The sequence below is a fragment of the Geotrypetes seraphini genome, chromosome 13 (genome assembly GCF_902459505.1).
Source record: "Geotrypetes seraphini chromosome 13, aGeoSer1.1, whole genome shotgun sequence".
Taxonomy (NCBI): Eukaryota; Metazoa; Chordata; class Amphibia; order Gymnophiona; family Dermophiidae; genus Geotrypetes; species Geotrypetes seraphini.
The window spans coordinates 28473642-28492670 of record NC_047096.1 but is presented as its reverse complement, the minus strand read 5'-3'; the positions used below and the strand labels follow the sequence as shown (position 1 = coordinate 28492670).

General features: G+C 41.5%; 1 protein-coding gene across 7 annotated transcripts in view; it reads right to left on the bottom strand.

The window, feature by feature from the left end:
- CADM1 (cell adhesion molecule 1) overlaps window positions 1–19029 on the bottom strand; it is a 752856-nt gene that overhangs the window by 135305 nt on the left and 598522 nt on the right. For all 7 annotated transcript variants that reach the window (XM_033918796.1, XM_033918799.1, XM_033918802.1 and 4 more), the window contains 2 exons: window positions 14872–15009; window positions 6369–6527 (listed from right to left, as the gene is read on the bottom strand). In XM_033918796.1, the coding sequence (XP_033774687.1) occupies window positions 6369–6527; window positions 14872–15009 (297 nt within the window). The remainder of the gene's footprint in view (window positions 1–6368; window positions 6528–14871; window positions 15010–19029) is intronic.

The window sequence follows — 19029 nt, the reverse complement described above, 5'->3', positions numbered from 1 at the left end:
CAAGACACTTTCACTGCTAAATAAACTTCTAAAATCCCAACTGAGAGTCTGCTAACAAGTTTAAAATTCTCCAGGTGTTGTAACTGAATAGCCACGACTCTTTCCATCACCGTAGTCAAAACCAGGGAGTTGGTGATAGGATAAGTTAATTGAAGACATGGTGGCTGAACAAATTGGACTACTGTTAGAGAATATTAATGGGCTATTTCTACTCCAGGAGGCCTTCAAGCAGGGTCAGGTAGAGAACTCTTACTGGTAACTCTATACAATGATATATATGACATGGCATAGATAAACCAGTGTTGCTCGTGCTGCAAGACCTATTCTGTGTATTTGATACTGTTGGGCAGGTGTGAGCAGCTTGGCTTAACTGCGACTGAATCTTTATTCATTCATATAAATATCCGTACTGCCTTCCCATGCCAACCAGTCGGTGTGGTGTACAATAAAAAATAATCAATAAAAATGATTTGTCCCTTTCTCTGACAAACTATACAGGGTGGAAAAAATGGCATCATCTACTTCCTTACTGTACCTCTCAGGGTTCACCTTTTTTATCATTGTATACAGTACGGTGTTCTCCCGGACATTCGCGGTTCGCAGTCCTGGTCATTCGCTTTATTCTCCAACTGGGACTTCCTATGCTAAAGTCGGGCTTTACCAATCGGGAGCTGCGTGTCAAACTAGCTCCTGATTGGTGAAGTCTGACTTTAGTGCAGGAAGAGGCGGTCGGAGCATACCGCGAGTGATTTCCTTCACTCGCCGGCGCTCCAGCTGCCCTCTCCTGCCTCTCCAGCTGCCCTCTCCTGCCTCCCCAGGCGAAAAAACGTATTTGCGGTTTTTCAATATTTGCGGGGGTTCCTGGAACGGAACCCCCGCGAATATCGGGGGGAGTACTGTAGGATCCATCATCTACTCTTTTGGTTTTGTAGGTTACTTATAAGTGGATGATATTATTTAGATTTATTAACCACCTTTTTCATGAAGAGAGTCACTCAAAACGATTTACAATACATTGAATAGTAATCAGGCATTCTTAAGTATTTTCCCTATCTGTCCTGGCAGAACATAAAAATAGCCTTACTGAGTCAGACCAATGGTCCATTTGGCCCAGTAGCCCGTCCTCATGGTGGCCAATCCAGGTCACTAGTACCAGCTTCGGCTCTTCCTCCGACATCATTTCCTAGGTGTGAATCCAGGAAGTGATGTCAGAGCCGAAGCTGGTGCGAGCAGCAGGTTGGGGGGGTTGTTGCTTGTGCCACGAATGTTAAAGAGGTGGGAGGGAAGGGAGGGGCGCGCTGTACTGGGGGGAAGGAATGGAGTGGGGGCAGAGGACAGGTGCCAGTGCCCCTGCCTCCCCCCTTTACTATGCCACCGACAGTCGGTATTCTGTGCCTGGCAGACTCACAATCTGCTTAAGTGAGGCTTAAGTGACTTGCCCAAGATTACAAGGAGCAGCAGCGGGATTTGAACCGGGTTCTCCTGGTTCACAGCTCACTGTTCTATCAGGCTGCCTCTCTAGGGCTTGATTTTAAACAGGGCCACCTACATAGCACATCCCAAAAAGAGCCTTTTGAAAGTCTACTTTTTAAAGGCACCTACGTCTTGCACAAAATCTACCCCTGTTCCAAAGTACATGTCTGTGTATTCTTTACGTATGCACATGTGTATCTTGCAAAACATGCATGTATATTGCAACTCTTCCCCTGCTCTGCCCAAATCACCTCCCTGGTCTGTGTACATGCCCAAGCGTGGCCTGAATAAAAGTAATTGCTATGTGCATAAGCAAAAATCTTTATAAAATTACTCCCGACAAATGTCCAGACAGTAGTGGATGTATTGGTACGAATGGAAGACATGTTGCAGCTCCACATATTTCTTCATTGAACAGTGAATGGAGATGGACAACCGAGGTTGCCGTGGCTCCGACTTGATGCGCTTTCACTGCATCATTTAATTGGAATCCTGCTAAGCTGAAGCAATGGGATATGCAGTCTGCTAGATGATTTGATAAAGTTCTATTAGTTATTGCAGTCCTCAGTTGTTAGGATCAAATTGGACAAAGAGTTGGGTGGATTAGTGATGTAGCTGTGTCTTTTCATATGCCAAACAGGAGCTCTTAAATCCAGGATTTAAAGGGCCGGTTCATCTTTGTGACTATGGGAAAACTAGTCTTATAGCCCGTTACATTAACAGGTGCTAGAATATATGTGTGTGTGTCTGTCTTTATTTTTTTCTCTCTCTCCTTAGCCGCTTTCTGTATTTCTGTCTTGTCTTTTTTTTCCCTTGGCTGTCCACTACCACCCCTTGCCTGCTCCCCCTGTCCATTCTCCCTTCCTTTTACCTCCCCTGTGTCCTCCACCACCCCATCACTGCTCACCTTATCCAGCAGAAGCCCTTCTCCCTTTGTTTTACCGACCCCTGTCCATCATCACCTCCTTCCTGCTCCCCCTGTCCAGCAGTAGGCCTGTCTTCATTTTTCTGACCCCCCTCCCTGTTCATCAGCACCTCTTCCCCTGTCCATCAACCCCTTTTCTGCCCCTCCATTTCCGTGTGTTGCAGCATTTCCCTCCTACCCCAGTTCCCTGTGCAGTATTTTCCTCCCCCCATACCTTCCTCCTGAACTCCATGTTAAAATGCTTTGCGGGTTTGGCTGCAGCGGCCTGCAGCCGCCGCGGCCGACATCCGACTCGGGCCGCCGCGGTCGACATCCGTGTCGGGGGTGGGGGGAGGAAGAAAGAGAGCGGAGAGAGTACGGTGCGCAAGGGAACGACAGCGGCAGGGACGGCCAACTTACAGAGTAGCCACCGCTGCGTCTTTCAACAGGGAGCAGGCCAGACTGTAAGCCGCGCATGCGCACTTCCTATGGGTCGCTACAGCTCACGGAAAACCGGCGCACACATAGGAAGTGCGCATGCGAGGCCTAGCGTTTTATTATATTAGATATGGAAGATACTTGGATAAGTTTGATTGTCTTCAGTTTTCTAGTAGATCTTTGGCTAAAGGGAAAATTAACTCTTTTTGAGATTCTGTCAGAAACAGAGTGAAACTGGATACACAAGTCTCTTTTGATCCACAGATATCTACTAGTTGTCAAAATAGCTCTTTCAATCTACATTTCTGACTTTAATACTAAGCACACTGGACTACTGTTGTAATGGGGATTATAGAATGATAGATTTAGGGAGACAGTGGCTAATTTAAAATGGAGTCAAGAAGGACCTATTTCTGCCTCTGAAATTGCTGACCAAGACCGATGTTGTAAGGAGGTTGTTTTTCAGATCAGCAAAGGACCTTTGCTTGGCTGACCGATAAACTGGCAGTCATCACGTGTTTGAGTTGGACCCGAATATGATGGTCAAGCAGAATATCCAGATGGCTGAAGAAAACAGGATTATCTGTGACATGTCCTGCCCGAGCAGCAGGTGCAGGATGGGCATGGAAAGGCAAGGGGGTTCTAGGGACAGAGGAACTGATATGATCACGTAGGCACCAATCAAGCTAAGGTGTAAGGGTGTTAACACAAGCTGGCTAGTGAAGATTGCCTGGTATTATGTATTCTGTCCCCCTCCTTATAGAAGTTGTGCAAAGAAGACATGTGCCCTAAAAGCCATGTAACCATGAGTTTGGGATTTTCCATCTCGTCATATGGTCTAAAATTTCTGGATATAAGACTATTCAGAGAGGAAGGGCTGCTCCAGAGGGACTGTTCCTGGTTTGGTCCCCTTCCTCTACGGAGTACGTGAGCTGTTTCATAAAGAGAGAATTAGGAATTGGGGTAATATATACTTTTCCTTTGATATATTTAAAGATTCTAGTTGTTGTTATAGAGAACCCTTCCCTGTCATTTTTGTCCTTTTTGTTCCTTTCCTTACAAAGATTGTATTTCTCCACTCTTCCCTTTTGCGTCAGTTAATGTTTTTTTGTGATCTTATGATGTCTATAATTTGTTTTTAAAATGTACCCCTTAAAAAAAATAATTATATTTCGCTTTGTAAACCGAGATAAGCGATTATATCAAATTTTAATAAACTTGAAACTAGAAAATGGGAAGTTCAACTGTAATCACAAGCTGTAACTTATTCGCGAAGCCTCCAGTTGTTCACTAATTCATTGCATCGATTCAATTTTTCCTTGTAATTATCAAATTAATTTTCTCAATAAACCAAGTTGATTATAGTTGACTTCTGGTTTCCGCTGTCATGTTTGGGTTTCCATTTCCTGACATTAACTTTGCAATAAACTTGACCTCTGGTGTAAAACATAGCGTAAAAAGTTAAAGATCATTATACATTAGGGCAGTGATTCCCAACCCTGTCCTGGAGGAACACCAGGCCAATCGGGTTTTCAGGCTAGCCCTAATGAATATGCATGAGAGAGATTTGCATATGATGGAAGTGATAGGCATGCAAATTTGCTTCATGCATATTCATTAGGGCTAGCCTGAAAACCCAATTGGCCTGGTGTTCCTCCAGGACAGGGTTGGGAACCACTGCATTAGGGTATAAAATTACATAAACAGCCGTGATTTTATCCTTAACACTGTAAAGCAGTGCATACGGTCTTTCAGAAGAGTCTTTTAGAAGTCTGCAAACAGTGCAGAATGTTGCAGCCTAAGACTTCGCCGGCCATAGTAAGAGGGAAAATGTCCACCCTTTCTTTCTTGATCTGTATTGGTTGCCAATAATAGAACAGATTCAATTTAAGATCCTAGCCCTGGAGGTCAAAGTTCTCAGGATTAGCAGACCTGTTTATTTGGGGAGGGGTTGAGATTCAAAAGATTTATGCATCTAATTTGGATAGTTCTGCTTATAAACTGGCTTCTCTGAAAATTTGTTAAGGCTGATTTCCTAAAATTATACTAAAACTTTCACTAAACTCCCAATTTTAGAAGCATAAAAAAGGGGTGGGGGTGGAGACGAGGCAACAGGAGAGGATTTAGCGTGGAGAGAAAAGCTAGGAGCTTTGCACTGATTTTCACTACTAGGCTCATAGACTCATATTCAGGCAAATGAATTGCAACCCTATATCTCCAGGTATAACTTTTAAACTCCTAAATTAGGATGAATTTTCAGCTGAAAATTTAGGAGGCAATATTCAGATAGGGGTTAGTCAATATTCTATTTTTTTAAAGGCCACAGTTGGGTGAATTAGATCAAGATATTTCAATGCCAGTCCCTATCCAAGTACTAACTTTGAATCCCCCGGTTTGAGGTGGCTGCTGGGAGTTACCTAGTCACCGCCGATATCCAGTGGTGGCACCTAGATAATTACCCAGTTAACTTAGGACAGCCTTTCTGCTGTTCTAAGTTAACCAATTAGCATCCGGGCACTGATACAAAGTTAGCAATGCCCAGAGAACTCCACACTACCCTGACACTATTCAGAGATTGCAAAATTCTGTAACAGGCGCCTAAAGCTAGGCGCCCAACTTAATTAGTAATCTGGCTTCAATAATGGAAAAAAAACTTCATAATTGGAAAAAAACTAAAATTTAATTGGAAGATAGGGGCAGGCGGTAGATTTTCGGCTAGCGTGCGCTAATCCAGTGCGTGCGCTAAAACCACTAGCGCACCTTCGTAAAAGGAGCCCTTAGTCTAATTGAATTAGGTCATGAAACCAACTTGCTGACTTTTAGAAAAATCTCAACTTTTTGTTATTCCTTCTTAATGATTTTCCGTTACCCTGTGTCTGGTTTTAGGCAAGGATAAGTAGACATCTTTATGTTTTATTTTTAATTGAAATGCTTTACTGTTTATATTATTATATTTTATTGCATGAAATGATCATTTCCTTTACACCACTTTTAATTAGCTTTGGTTTATGAGCAATATGTATCAACTTAAGCATCAGTTTCCAAAGAGTTGAATTCTCCCTTACATGGAAGGGATCAGTAACATGGCCAAGTACTAGTGATCTGGAATGGCCACCGTGAGAATGAACTACTGGGCTTGATGGACCATTGGCTATTCTTATGTTCTTACGTGAGCCGAGTATAGGACAATTAAGCCATTGTAACATCACTGATGGAGTTGGCTCTGAGGCACTATGGAAGGAGGCATTATGACATCACAATCTCACTTCTGGAATGTTGCTCTGGTTGGGGTTCCAAAATTCTGCTAATCTTTGAGATGCTGGAATGTTGCTACTCTTTGGTTTTGGCCAGGAACTAGTGATCTGGATTGGCCACCATGAGAATGGACTACTGGGTATGATGGACCATTGATCTGACCCAGTAAGACTATTCTTACATTCTTATGTTAGGTGCCCTAACACCTCTTAACTTAATTGTTTTAATATTTATATCTGACAGTCTTACAACAACAAATATTCATCTGAAAAGGAATCATACATCCTGTGGTACTTACACTGGACATCAAGATATCGCTGTGTCTCTAGATCTTTGACTGCTGGGTGATCTACTGAACAGACCACAGGAATTCCATCATCCTCACGCCCCACTTTCAGTAAAATCCGACTCGTAACCATGAACAACACTGCCTCTGAACGTTCTACTTCCAACTGGCCTGTGAAATGAAAAAATGATGAGACCTACATTAAGATTGCTCCTACCAAAGAAAATGAACCATGCTATGAAACATTAGTGCCACAAAAATTAGTTCCTGATGGCTTATATTTAATGGAGAGTCTTGTCTTCAACTCCCCAAACCATTCCGGAAAAAATGTTCATACTTTACTACTATGGCTTGCATTCCTAGTGCTCACAGTAATTTTAGAGGGTCTGAAGATATGCATCAGCAAAGCCCTTATTGGCATGCCCAGTGGAAGACCATAGGTTATTTTCTTCTAGTCCTCCTCCACTTAAAGTCAAGATGCTTTCTTCAGCAAAGCACATACAAGTAATTCTGTTACAGATTATTGGAAGAGGAAAAGGAATATTCCAACACTAATCCCCCCTTTTACAAAGCTACATTAGGCTTTTTAATCACTGGCCACGGCAGTATTAGCTCCAACGCTCATAGAATTCCTATGAGCATTGGAGCTAACATTATCATGGCTGGTGATTAAAAAAAAAAAGCCTAACATGGCTTAAGTGGGGGGGGGGGGTAAATTTTGATTTTTAAAAAAATATTTTTATTAAAGCATGTGTTTAAAAGAAACTCAGAGGACTATTAAAATAAATGGCTCTATGAGTACATTCAAATTTATGGAATAATAATAATAATAATAATAATAACTTTATTTTTCTATACCGCCATAGTCAGGTGACTTCTAGGCGGTTCACACTGTAAGAAGGCTGGACATTCAGCGAATAACAAGGTCACAATACAATACAATAAGTCAACATACAATACAAGACAAAACAATACCATACAATACAATACAATGAGTGTATACAACACAGTGCAATATAATACAACGAGTCTAAATATAATACAATACAATAAGTCTAAAGACAACACCATAAGAAGACTACATGGGCCACAGGGGCATAGTGGAATCTAAACAAAGAAAAAAATTCAAACCCATTAATATTAATAGAACTAAGGACAAATAATCAAAGCTATTAAAAAAGGAAGCAAAAATAAAATTCAGCCAGATTTTACTAAGCCCACATGTATGGATGTTTATTTTTTGCTTAAGTGTCTTTCGGTTATCCACCTGTCAAGGTGATTTACAGGATTAAACAAACAATAAAAAGCAGCAGCACAAAACCCCACACTAGGTTAAAGTTTCACATCAAATTCTAAGTAAAAAATTTTTAAAACTACAAAGAAAGTTTTTCACTCTCTTCGCATCCAAAATGAGAAAATTTTGCCGTTGGGTACAGATAAAACAGTTGCTGGGTTTGCACATATTCTTGGAACTAAGCAGCTCCTTCTCTCATCCACTTTCTGAAGAAAAAAAGTTTGCATCTTAAAAACATTCATTAGCCCAACAAAGTCAATTCACCTGAATCTTAAAAAATAAAAAAAAAATATACCGTATTTACCGGCGTATAAGACGACTTTTCAGTACCTTAAAATCCTCCCCAAAGTCGGGGGTCGTCTTATACGCCGGGTACTGTTTACATGCAGTGGCGTACCAAGGGGGGGGCGGAGGGGGCGGTGTGCCCCGGGTGCCAGCCCTAAGGGGGTGCTCCCGGCCTTGCCGTTCAATCCCCCCCCACCCCCGAAGGACCGCTCGCCCCACTGACCTTCCTGCACCACCTGTGAAGCAGTCCGCAGCAGGATCGCAAAGTCAGCGTCAGCGATCCCGCCCCTCCTCTGACGTCAGAGGAGGGGCGGGACCGTGGCGCAGGAAGCAGCGCAGGGATCGCTGACACTGACTTCGCGATCCTGCTGCGGCTGCTTCATAGGTGGTGCGGGGAGGCCAGGGGGGCGAGCGGTCCTTTGGGGTGGGTCGGGGCATCAGGCCTTCAGGGTGGGGCGGGTGGGCAGGCAGGCAGGCTTTCAAGGGGGAGGGGGTGACAGGCAGGCAGGCAGGCCTTCAAGGGGGGACAGGCCTTCGGGGGGGGTGCAGACCTTCAAGGGGTGCAGGCCTTCAAGGGGGGGGCAGGCAGGCCTTCAGGGGGGGTGCAGGCCTTCAAGGGGGGCTGCAGGCCTTCAAGGGGGAGACAGGCCTTCGGGGGGTGCAGACCTTCAAGGGGGGGACAGGCAGGCAGAAGGTTGTGCAGAAGGTGTGCGGAAGAAGGGGTAGTCTTATACGGCGAGTATATAACAAACTCTATATTTTAACTGTAAAAGTTGGGGGGTCGTCTTATACGCCCAGTCGTCTTATACGCCGGCAAATACGGTATATATATATACTGTATATAGATTTTATATAGGAAAGCATAGGGCACAGCTTGCATGTTTCCACATAAGAAACAAGGCAGGGATTATTGGGCTTGCATAGGATAAAAGATATTTGCAACCAATGCCAAAATGGCGATCCTCAACATTTTTTTTCAGGTTTTGGTGGGGGAAAGCGGGCATTCTTGCACTAATCAGTTTTAACAGTTACATTACCTCACAGTAACTGGCTAACGCATGCCTTTACTGCCTAACCTCCCCCCCCCCCTTTTTACAAAGCCACGTTAAGCTTTTGTATTGCCGGCCACGGAGGTATTAGCGCCGACGCTCACAGGAATTCTATGAAAGTTGGAGCTAATAACGCCACGGCCGGCGGTAAAAAAGCCTAACGCTGCTTCAAATTCTATATAATTAAGATACTTGTTAGTGGATTAATAATACTGTTAGCGAAAATTGAGCGGGTAAGCTTCTCCTATCCTATTGTTTCATTACCTATGCCCTTTTTATTTTGTTTATAAATTGTATTTAACCCTTTTTTTTTCTTTCTTTCTTTTCTCTGTTGTGGTTTGTTGGTCAAATGTTGTATTACTGTCTGGTTTAATCAATGTGTTCTTCTTTTTACCCAGATTTTATTGTTATTTGTAAATCGCTTTGGATTATGATTTTGTGATTAAATAAAATTTTTTAATAAACTTGAAACTTCATAAAAGGAGCCCTAAATTTTTTATTGATGACTGTGTGCTAATAGCAATATTAGTGTATGGATCTTAATACAAAGAAAAAAAATTAAAAGCTCAGCCATTTTACACTGTGGCACAAGAACCCTTAGCATTTGAAAAAACCTGTGCAAGGGTAAGATAAGGCCACTTTTTGCTGCCCTTAGAAAAAGGGGCCCCTATGCATCTCTAAGCAAAACACATCAAGTTACCTTCTAGCTTAATTTGTAGCACAAACTCAGGATTGCTTTTAAGTGGCATGATTCAAATTTTTCCTACAGTTTGGCATAAAGCATTTCAGGTGCAGAATAGCCTGACAAAGAAAAAGGGGAGACCCAATGATCCACAGTAAAAACAATCCACCGATGAAAACAAAAACAAAAACTGTGGATATAGATGTTCTGGAGATAATTTATTAAACACTGACATATAAAACCATGAAAATTCAATTAAAAAATACATTTGCTACTTCAGTTTGTCTGTGGTGTTTTTTGCTCACATGTTTAAAGACAATAAACTGTTTTCAGTCCAATTCTTTATATGTGAGGTTGCAAACCATTGGACCCCTGAGGAAGGCGTGTTCACCGAAACACAGACCGTGTAGGGTCCGGTTGGATTTTTATCATAGTATTTTTTATCATTGTACTTTTTAAATTGAATTTTCAAGGTTTTATATGCCAGTGTTTAATATATTATCTCCAGTACATCTGTATCCACAGTTTTTGCTTTCATCGGAAGAATAGCCTGAACCATACCAGTTATGCGTGGCACTTTGGATTTTTTATGTAGGAGATCAAGTATGAAAGGGGGAGAGTGTGGCACGGTGGCTAAAGCTACAGCCTCAGCACCCTGTGGGTTCAAACCCATGTTGCTCCTTGTGATCCTGGGCAAGTCACTTAGGCCCACATTCTGTAACTGGAGCCTAAAGTTAGGCACCTAATATGGAGGCGTCCATCTAGATAGATGCCTATCTAAATTGAATAACAATTAAGCTTTTTAATCAGCAATAATTGAAACTTAGGCGCATATCAAGAAAGAGCAATTCTGTAACAAGGCGCCTCTAAAAATTTAGGCGCCTTCAAAAAAAAAAAGCGCTATGCATGTGGGGCATGGGCGTGGCTTTGTTACAGAATCGCTGCTCTTAAGCATGCTTAAGCGCTCGCATAGGCGCCTTTTAGTTGTTCCTAGAGCTGGCCTATTTGTTGGGCGCCTCCAAAACAGGTGCCCAAATAGGTGCCGCTCAGCGCGACTCACTAAACAGCACCCAATTTTACTTGAATCGTGCCCATATAGGCACCTAACTTTTGGGCGCTTCTTATAGAATTTGCCCTTTAATCCCCTCCATTGCCCCAGGTACATTAGACTGATTGTGAGCCCACCAGGACAGGCAGGGAAAAATATTTGAGTATCTGAATAAATTTATGCAAACCATTCTGAGCTCTCCTGGGAGAATGGTATAGAAAACTGAATAAATAAATATGCAGTAAAAGCACATGTATTCTGTGGAAGGACTTTCTAGATCAACTCATTTCCATGTAGGTAAGTCTACAAACCATGTTCCTTGAAGAGTGAACCCCCACGTCTTTAACTCTACTCAAATCCCACTGATTTGGGAAATCCAGCCCAATAAATGAGTGTGTTATACGTTAATACAGGGGTCTCAAAGTCCCTCCTTGAGGGCCGCAATCCAGTCGGGTTTTCAGGATTTCCCCAATGAATATGCATGAGATCTATGTGCATGCACTGCTGTGATAGGCCGGAGCACGTTACAAGGCTTCAAAGAAGGTTTGGATAGGTTCCTAGAGGATAAAGGAATTGAGGGGTACAGATAGGAGTAGAGGTAGGTTATAGGGATAGTCTGGGACCACTGCTCAGGCAATAGGCCTGATGGGCCGCCGCGGGAGCGGACCGCCGGGCGAGATGGACCTCTGGTCTGCCTCAGCAGAGGCAACTTCTTATGTTCTTATATTCATTGGGGAAATCCTGACATCCCGACTGGATTGTGGCCCTCAAGGATAATCCAAAACACTGCAATAAAATTAATCCACAAAGCGAAAAAAATATGACCACGTCACTCCATTATTGATTAAATCACACTGGCTACCCATTTCCCACCGAATTACTTTCAAAATTATACTACAGGTATATAAAACATTGATCTTCAACGAACCACAATTTATCTCAAAAATGATTATTCCATACAACTCCACACGTTCCTTACGATCTTCCTCCTCAAACTTACTATCTATTCCCTCCTTGCAAATTATCGGCACTAGAAGAAACGACATATTTTCCGTTATGGCCCCTACATTATGGAACTCCCTACCAAACTATATAAGAAATGAAAAAGACTTATTATCGTTTAAGAAAATTTTAAAAACTTTTCTATTTCAAGACGCATTTGATATGTGACATGACACTTTTATACTTCTTACGTCTTATTATGACCATCAAATTTATCAATTCCCTTTGTTCCTTATTGTGTTTTCCCTTTTATGTAAATTTCAACAAATACAGATATTGTAACTTTTCCCTCCTTTCCTGCCCATTCATGTAAGTCCTTATCTTAACTGTTTTATATTGTTTGTCTTTTGTCTAATTCGTCTAAACTGTATGTGAAACCACCACCTGGTGGCTTTTAAACTGTACATCGCTTAGATATGTTTTTATAAGCGATTCATCAAATGCAAATAAACTTGAAACTTGAAACTTTGAGACCCCTGCATTAATATTACTGCAACATTTGGGTGCCCATGAAAAATAGCCTTTAAGTGCAACAAGGACATGGATGCCTAGCTGTGGTTGAAGCTGAACCAACAACATGGACAATAGGCAAAAAAAACCCATTATCAACTTTATTCAAGAATAAGAAAGAAAAATATCCTCCCTCAACTCCCACAAAAATGGATCCCTTCAAGGGTTAAAACGAAACCCCCCCAAAATGCTTAAGTCTTAAATACTAACTATACAAAATCAGCAAAGAATATGGGAAGAGGTGTCCTCCTCTTCCCATATTCTTTGCTGATTTTGTGTAGTTAGTCCCTTCAAGGGTGACATCTTCTAAGAGTGCAAAAGCTGTGATTTTTTAATTCATCTCTACGCTGTTTAACATGATTAATCCCTTGGAAGAAATAGGTTAAGTCCAAATTTGTGACGCAGCATCATGTGATATCATCAATGCACTTTTGGTTTACTGCGCCTCTTCTGATAACAGATACATAACATCATATATGGAAGTAGCAATGTATGCAAACTACATCACCGAGAAATATAATTATTTGCAATTATATGGTACCCAAGACAGATGCCTTCTGCTGTATTAATTTCTTTCTACCACTTTTTCCCACCTCTCTTTCCACAGAGGAATTTTCTTTTTTTAATTTTTATAGGCTCACAAAACACACACACACACACACACAAAAAAAAAAACAAAACCTAGAAAGTTGGAGAGAAAGAGAGAGAGAACTGGCATGGCGATTTAGCATTTCAAGAGACCATGTCTTTGAACTACTTTTGAAGCCATTCTTACTTGAAGACTACTGCTCAGTTGCTGAGAGAAAAGGCAACTCAAGTGAAAAAGATAAAAAAAAAAAAAAAGGACTTGACAGGCCAGACTGTAAAAAACAAAGAGATGAGGCATTCTTTGGAGCTGCTGACCCCTGGAAGGGAGGGGAAATGGAGCTGGGCAGCGTTTGAAGCTCATTGCATCCATTTAGCTGGGATGTGCAATTTTCTAGAAAGTGACTAACAGAGGTAGGGTTATTTGGGTAAGTGTCAGAGAATCTATGATAGTAGGATAATGGTAGCAGAAAAAGAGACTGTGTTCCCTGGGTAAAGGTATTAAGGATTATAGATGTCATATATCCCTGCATCACTATGCCATCAAGAGAAAGGATATGATCAGCAGACGTAAGAGTCAGTGGCTGGTGCATCAGAAAAACAAGAGAGAAAGTCTTTTAAAAAAGAGTAGAAAAATAATTATACTTTTCAGGGTCTCCTTCAATTTGACCCCTACCTTTTGTTTGGAGCGAGGCCGAGAAATCCTTTGTTTCCTCAAGTTTAAAGAGATCTTCCAGGGATAGAGAGGCAACTTTCAAGAAAAGGACAGGATCATCCAACTTAGCCAAAAGTGAGCTTCAAATCAAGCAGCCAGACTGAAATCTGCAATTATTTTTCCTAAATTGGATTTCTAAGGGGGTCCTTTTATTAAGGTGCGCTAACTGATTTAGTGCGCGCTAAATCGGTTAGCGCACCTTAATAAAATGACCCCTAAATTCGGCATCTAGTACTGAAAATCAACACTGAGGGCCAGATTCTATAAACAATGCAAAGTGGCTAGGCGCCGCTAGGCATGACTGTCAATCAACCGCTAGGTGCTGTTTATAGAATCACACATAGCGACGCCTAACTCGACTTACCCCCCTTTTTTTTACAAAACTGTAGCATGGTTTTTAGCATCGTCAGCAACAGCTCCGACGCTCATAGAATTCCTATGAGCGTCGGAGCTGTTACCACTGTAGGCGATGCTAAAAATCGAACTACAGTTTTGTAAAAAGGGGGAGGGGGGGTGGGTTAGGCACCGGCATATTGGGCCAGGATTTTCTTGGCCTAATTTACCGGCATCTAAGACAATTCATGCTCAAGCTGCCCCTAACCATGCCTACTTTTCAGGTAGACGCCTACTGAGTTAGGCGCCTACCTGAAAATTAATTTTTTTAAATGGCACTGTTAAATTAAGTGTCAATTGAACCAATTAAAAAAATTAAGTTAGGCACCTAATGGTAGGCGCATTTTATAAAATCATGGCCTAAGTGACTAATTTACTTCTAACCTTACCCCTTGGTTCATGGAAATACATAACAAGTAACATTCCCAAGACTTAAAGTGTGGCGCAGTGGTTAATGCTAGAGCAGGGGTAGGCAATTCCGGTCCTCGAGAGCCGGAGCCAGGTCAGGTTTTCATGATCTCCACAATAAATATGCATGAGATAGATTTGCCTCTGGCAGTGCATGCCAATCCATCTCATACATATTCATGGTGGAGATCCTGAAAACCCGACCTGGCTCTGGCTCTCGAGGACCGGAATTGCCTACCCCTGTGCTAGAGCCTCAGCACCTTGAAGTGCTGGGTTCAAACCCACGCTATTCCCTGTGACTCTGGGCAAGTCACTTAATCCCCCCATTGCCCCAGGTACGTTAGATATAGATTGTGAGCCCACCGGGACAGACAGGGAGAAATGCTTGAATACCTGAATAAATTCATGTAAACTGTTCTGAGCTCCCCCTGGGAGAACTGTATAGAAAATTGAATGAATAAATAAAATTTTTTTGGCATCAAACAACTAAAGGAAAGATACTCAGTCGACCCAAAATATAGAGTACAGAGTATTTTAAATTTACCATGGAGCTCCTTGGACCCTTTGTGCCATCGAATGGTGGCAGCTGGTTTACTGGACATTGCAGTGCAGTTCAACTCTATTTCGTCTCCTTCCATTGCTGTCTCCTTCTCAGTTTCGATAGTCAGAGTGTGCGGAGGAACTGGAAGCAAAAAAAAAAAAAAAAAGCATATATTTAATGCAGGGTTGTCAGTGCTGCAGTAGGGAGATGTTTGGCAACATGGCATTTCTGCCAAGGACCTATACACAGGGGTGGAGAGGTGGAGAAAACACAGACCCATGTTACGGCTTCTTGTGCTATGGAAAGGCTAAAGCAAGAATTGTATCCTGATTTTTTTTTCTCTCTCTCTCTGTATAATGTGAGTGGTCATACCATTGTCAAAGCTTCATATCATGTTACCAAATCTCCACCTCAAGACACAGAAGAACCTCGAACCCTTTCGCCTTCCCCCCCCCACTCAAAGGCACACAACGCAAGAAAATGTTTGACAACCTTCTGGCAACACAAGCAGCAAAAATCAACCATTCCATCTCCAATCTCATGACAATATCAGACAACTTCAAAACATTCAGAAAAGAAATCAAAACCCTGCTTTTCAAAAAATTCATCCAAATATCTTAACCCCTCCTCTTTTACCTCCAGAAGATTCACCTACCTTCAGATAACCTTCCCCCAAATTACCCACCTTAACACCTTCCAATTAAACAAATACCATAAATAGATTGTAACCTACCCTCTCTAACTGCATTCCATATGTATTTTTCATACAGTTCTTCACAGTCAGTTTAATTTCCATCCTATAAATTCACACAGAATTTTTCTTTTTTCAACCATCTTTATTTTCTCTTCTTTATTAATTTCTAGGTACTTTAGTTAGATTGTGAGCCTTCGGGACAGTAAGGGAATTTTTTAAGTACCTTCTTACTTCTCATTTATAATCTTAATGTATATTTTCTTCAAACCGCTTAGAACCTAACGGATGTAGCGGTATATAAGAAATAAATTACATTACATTACATTACTGTCCCAGTCATTCAAGTTTGTAATTGTCTGGTCCACACAGCCGATTCAGGAAGGCAGGCAGCACAATTATGGGAAGCAAGAGCGTAAGACAGTAACAGTCTGGAGCCATGATGACTGGTGAGACTGCTCGCCTGTTTCAAGCTATCCCAATCAACTTCTCTAAGGTTTTTAAAGAACCCCCCCCTGTATATTAAAGCTAGATATGCCCAAGCTCTGCTATACTTGCATATAAAAATTTAAATTAAGCCCTTCTTAATTATGTAGGCTTAGAACCCCCTGTTTAAATATTTGAAAAATCTCAGAGCCTTTCTCTGCTCTTCTTCTCCCAAATCTAAATACCTTTGAAGCCCACAGGTGTTCCCTTCTTGCCTCTCCTATGGTTTAAGAGTGTCACCACAAGCAGCTATGGGCTTCTTTTACGAAGGTGCGCTAGCGTTTTTAACGCATGCACTGGATTAGCGCGTGCTGGCCAAAAAACTACCACCTGCTCAAGAGGAGGCGGTAGCGGCTAGCGCGCGCCATTCCGCGCATTAAGGCCCTAATGCGTCGTCGTAAAAGGAGCCCTATGGGCCAAAGGAACGCTAGAAGAGTGAAGCGAGGCAAACAAAAACCGCATTCATTGACTTGTCGACCAGCAGCAAGACTCATTTAGATGAGGATTTTTGTAATTTGCTTTTTTTATTGCAGTTTTTAAAACAGCAAAGACCATCTGGGTGGTCCATCACGAGAACGAAGTTATTCCACTTCACACTGTAAAGACACATCTATAGGCCAACCATAGAAAGCTTGGTTGTTTTGTCGGATATTTCTCCTTCAAGATCGTTTTTGTTTGCTTCCTCACTAGTTCTCCATCATCCTGGAAAAATGAGTGTACAAAATTCAATATTAATCTAACACCTGAGCCCCCATATACCATGTTATAATAGTCCAAACAGGTTATTGACCAAACATCCAGCCTCCTAGCTTCTAGGGCCTTGCTAAATAGTACCTGATAACCTGGTTGATTTGGGGAAGTTGTAGCCTGCTGGTACCAACTTGGCTACCTCATGACCTCGTTATGCTATCGTTTAGTCCTTTGTAACACATGCACAGCTCTTATTCAAATGAGGTAATTCGCAACAACATAACATATGTATATAGCATCAAATTAACCCTATCACAGTTAATACCTCATTAGGTATACTCAGTTTTATAACCCAGATCCTCAGCGACACCACTTTAGACTAAAAAAAAAAATCCCACTGCCTAAAGATTTATGTGTCAAATCGTCACCAGATCTTTCATTTATTAGGTATAAACTTCCTCAATAAGTTTTAAATTTTTTAAGTTTTAATTTTAGAGAAGTACTTCGCTTAGTGGTCTCTGAATAGGGATGTTAGTAAAAGACGCCACCGCCATCATAAGAACATTTGATTTGCTGCTGCTGGGTCAAACCAGTAGTCCATTATGCCCAGCAGTCCGCTCACGCGGCGGCCCTTAGGTCAAAGACCAGTGCCCTATTTGAGTCTAGCCTTACTTGCGTATGTTCTGTTCCAGTAGGAACTTATCCAACCTTGTCTTGAATCCTTGAAAGGTGCTTTCCCCTATAACAGCCTCCGGAAGAGCGTTGCAGACCTCCACCACTCTCTGGGTGAAGAAGAACTTCCTTATGTTAGAACGGAATCTTTTCCCTTCTAACTTTAGTGAGTGCCCTCTCGTTCTCTTCACTTTGGAGAGGATGAACAGTATCTCTTTCTCTACTAAGTCAATTCCCTTCAATATCTTGAATGTTTCGATCACGGTCAAAGAAGTTTGTGGATAAGTTATTAGGAATAAAGCCTTGAAAAAGCACAGGGAAAAGCATTGAACGGTAATTCTATAAACCTTGCATAAACATAGTCACAGTTATAGTGTTCATGCTCGGGACATGTGCCCAGCTTTAGATGCAGCCAATTGCACCAACTGAAACATGGTACAAATCCTCATGCTTAACTTAAGCGTAGAGGCCCCGTATTCTATAATTACACGCGTAAATTTGAGGAATGCCCTTGATCTGCCCATGACCCTCCCATTTCTGTGCCTGAATTTTGGCACTGTTGATCACACGCCTAAATTTACCTACATAGAAGATTGTGTGACTTGCCATGGTTACAAAGGGTGTCAATTGGATTGAAACTCTTGCCTTCTGGAGTCTTATTCCATGCTCAAGAGCGGACCACTAACGACTCGCAGGCAAAATGTTTGGCTCAGTGCCAATTAAAAAAAAAAATGGTAAATGGCCCACCCTTTTTGTAGAGAATTTTTAACTCTGAAAAAGGTCAACTTCTTATGTCTGCTTTATAAATTGAAAAAGAGGCACTCAGCCATTTCTGGAGAGTGAATTGGTCTGCAGAATGGAGTGTGAGTTATGAGGGAATGATAGCCTTGAGAAAACCGCTGGTAACACATTGGTGAAACATGTCAGCTATCTCTGCTTTTCTGCGAATTGAGACCAGAAGTTAAATTTAATAAAGCTAAGTAAATTACTTTTGGTTAATAATTACAAATTATTCAAGATAAGAATGAAATGAAAATGGAAATTTTATAAATGAATAAAAGTATAAGAGATCCAATGACGAACTGAAGTATAAAGCCGCCCATTATGAATATATATTGAGTGGGACGGTGGCCTTGCTGAGGATCGAATGGTTTCTAAAAATACTGTAATGAATGAGGTATGAGGATATATGGTGTATAGATCATATATACTGGGATCAGTGCTTTATAAATTGAACATATTTGCATATCTGTGATACCTCCCTTTTCTCTCCTTTCATCTGGAGTATACAAATCTATATCCCATAGTCTTCTCATATGGCTTTTGGCAAAGATCCTTTACCATTTTTGAAGTCTTATTTATTTTTTATTTTTTTTGGGGGGGGAAGGGGTCTGTCTCCAGTACAATATAATAGAGTGATGTGAAAAAGTCCACCCATCACTGATTTCCCCTTACTGTCACACAGTGTGTCACACTGAATGGTTTCTGAACTTAGCAAAATGTAATATTAGAAAAGGAAACCTGAGAAAATACATAGCACAGTTTTAAAATTATTACTTCATTTATTTAAGGAACTTAGGGGGGAATTCATCAAAGGGCACAAACACGTTAGCATGCGCGAA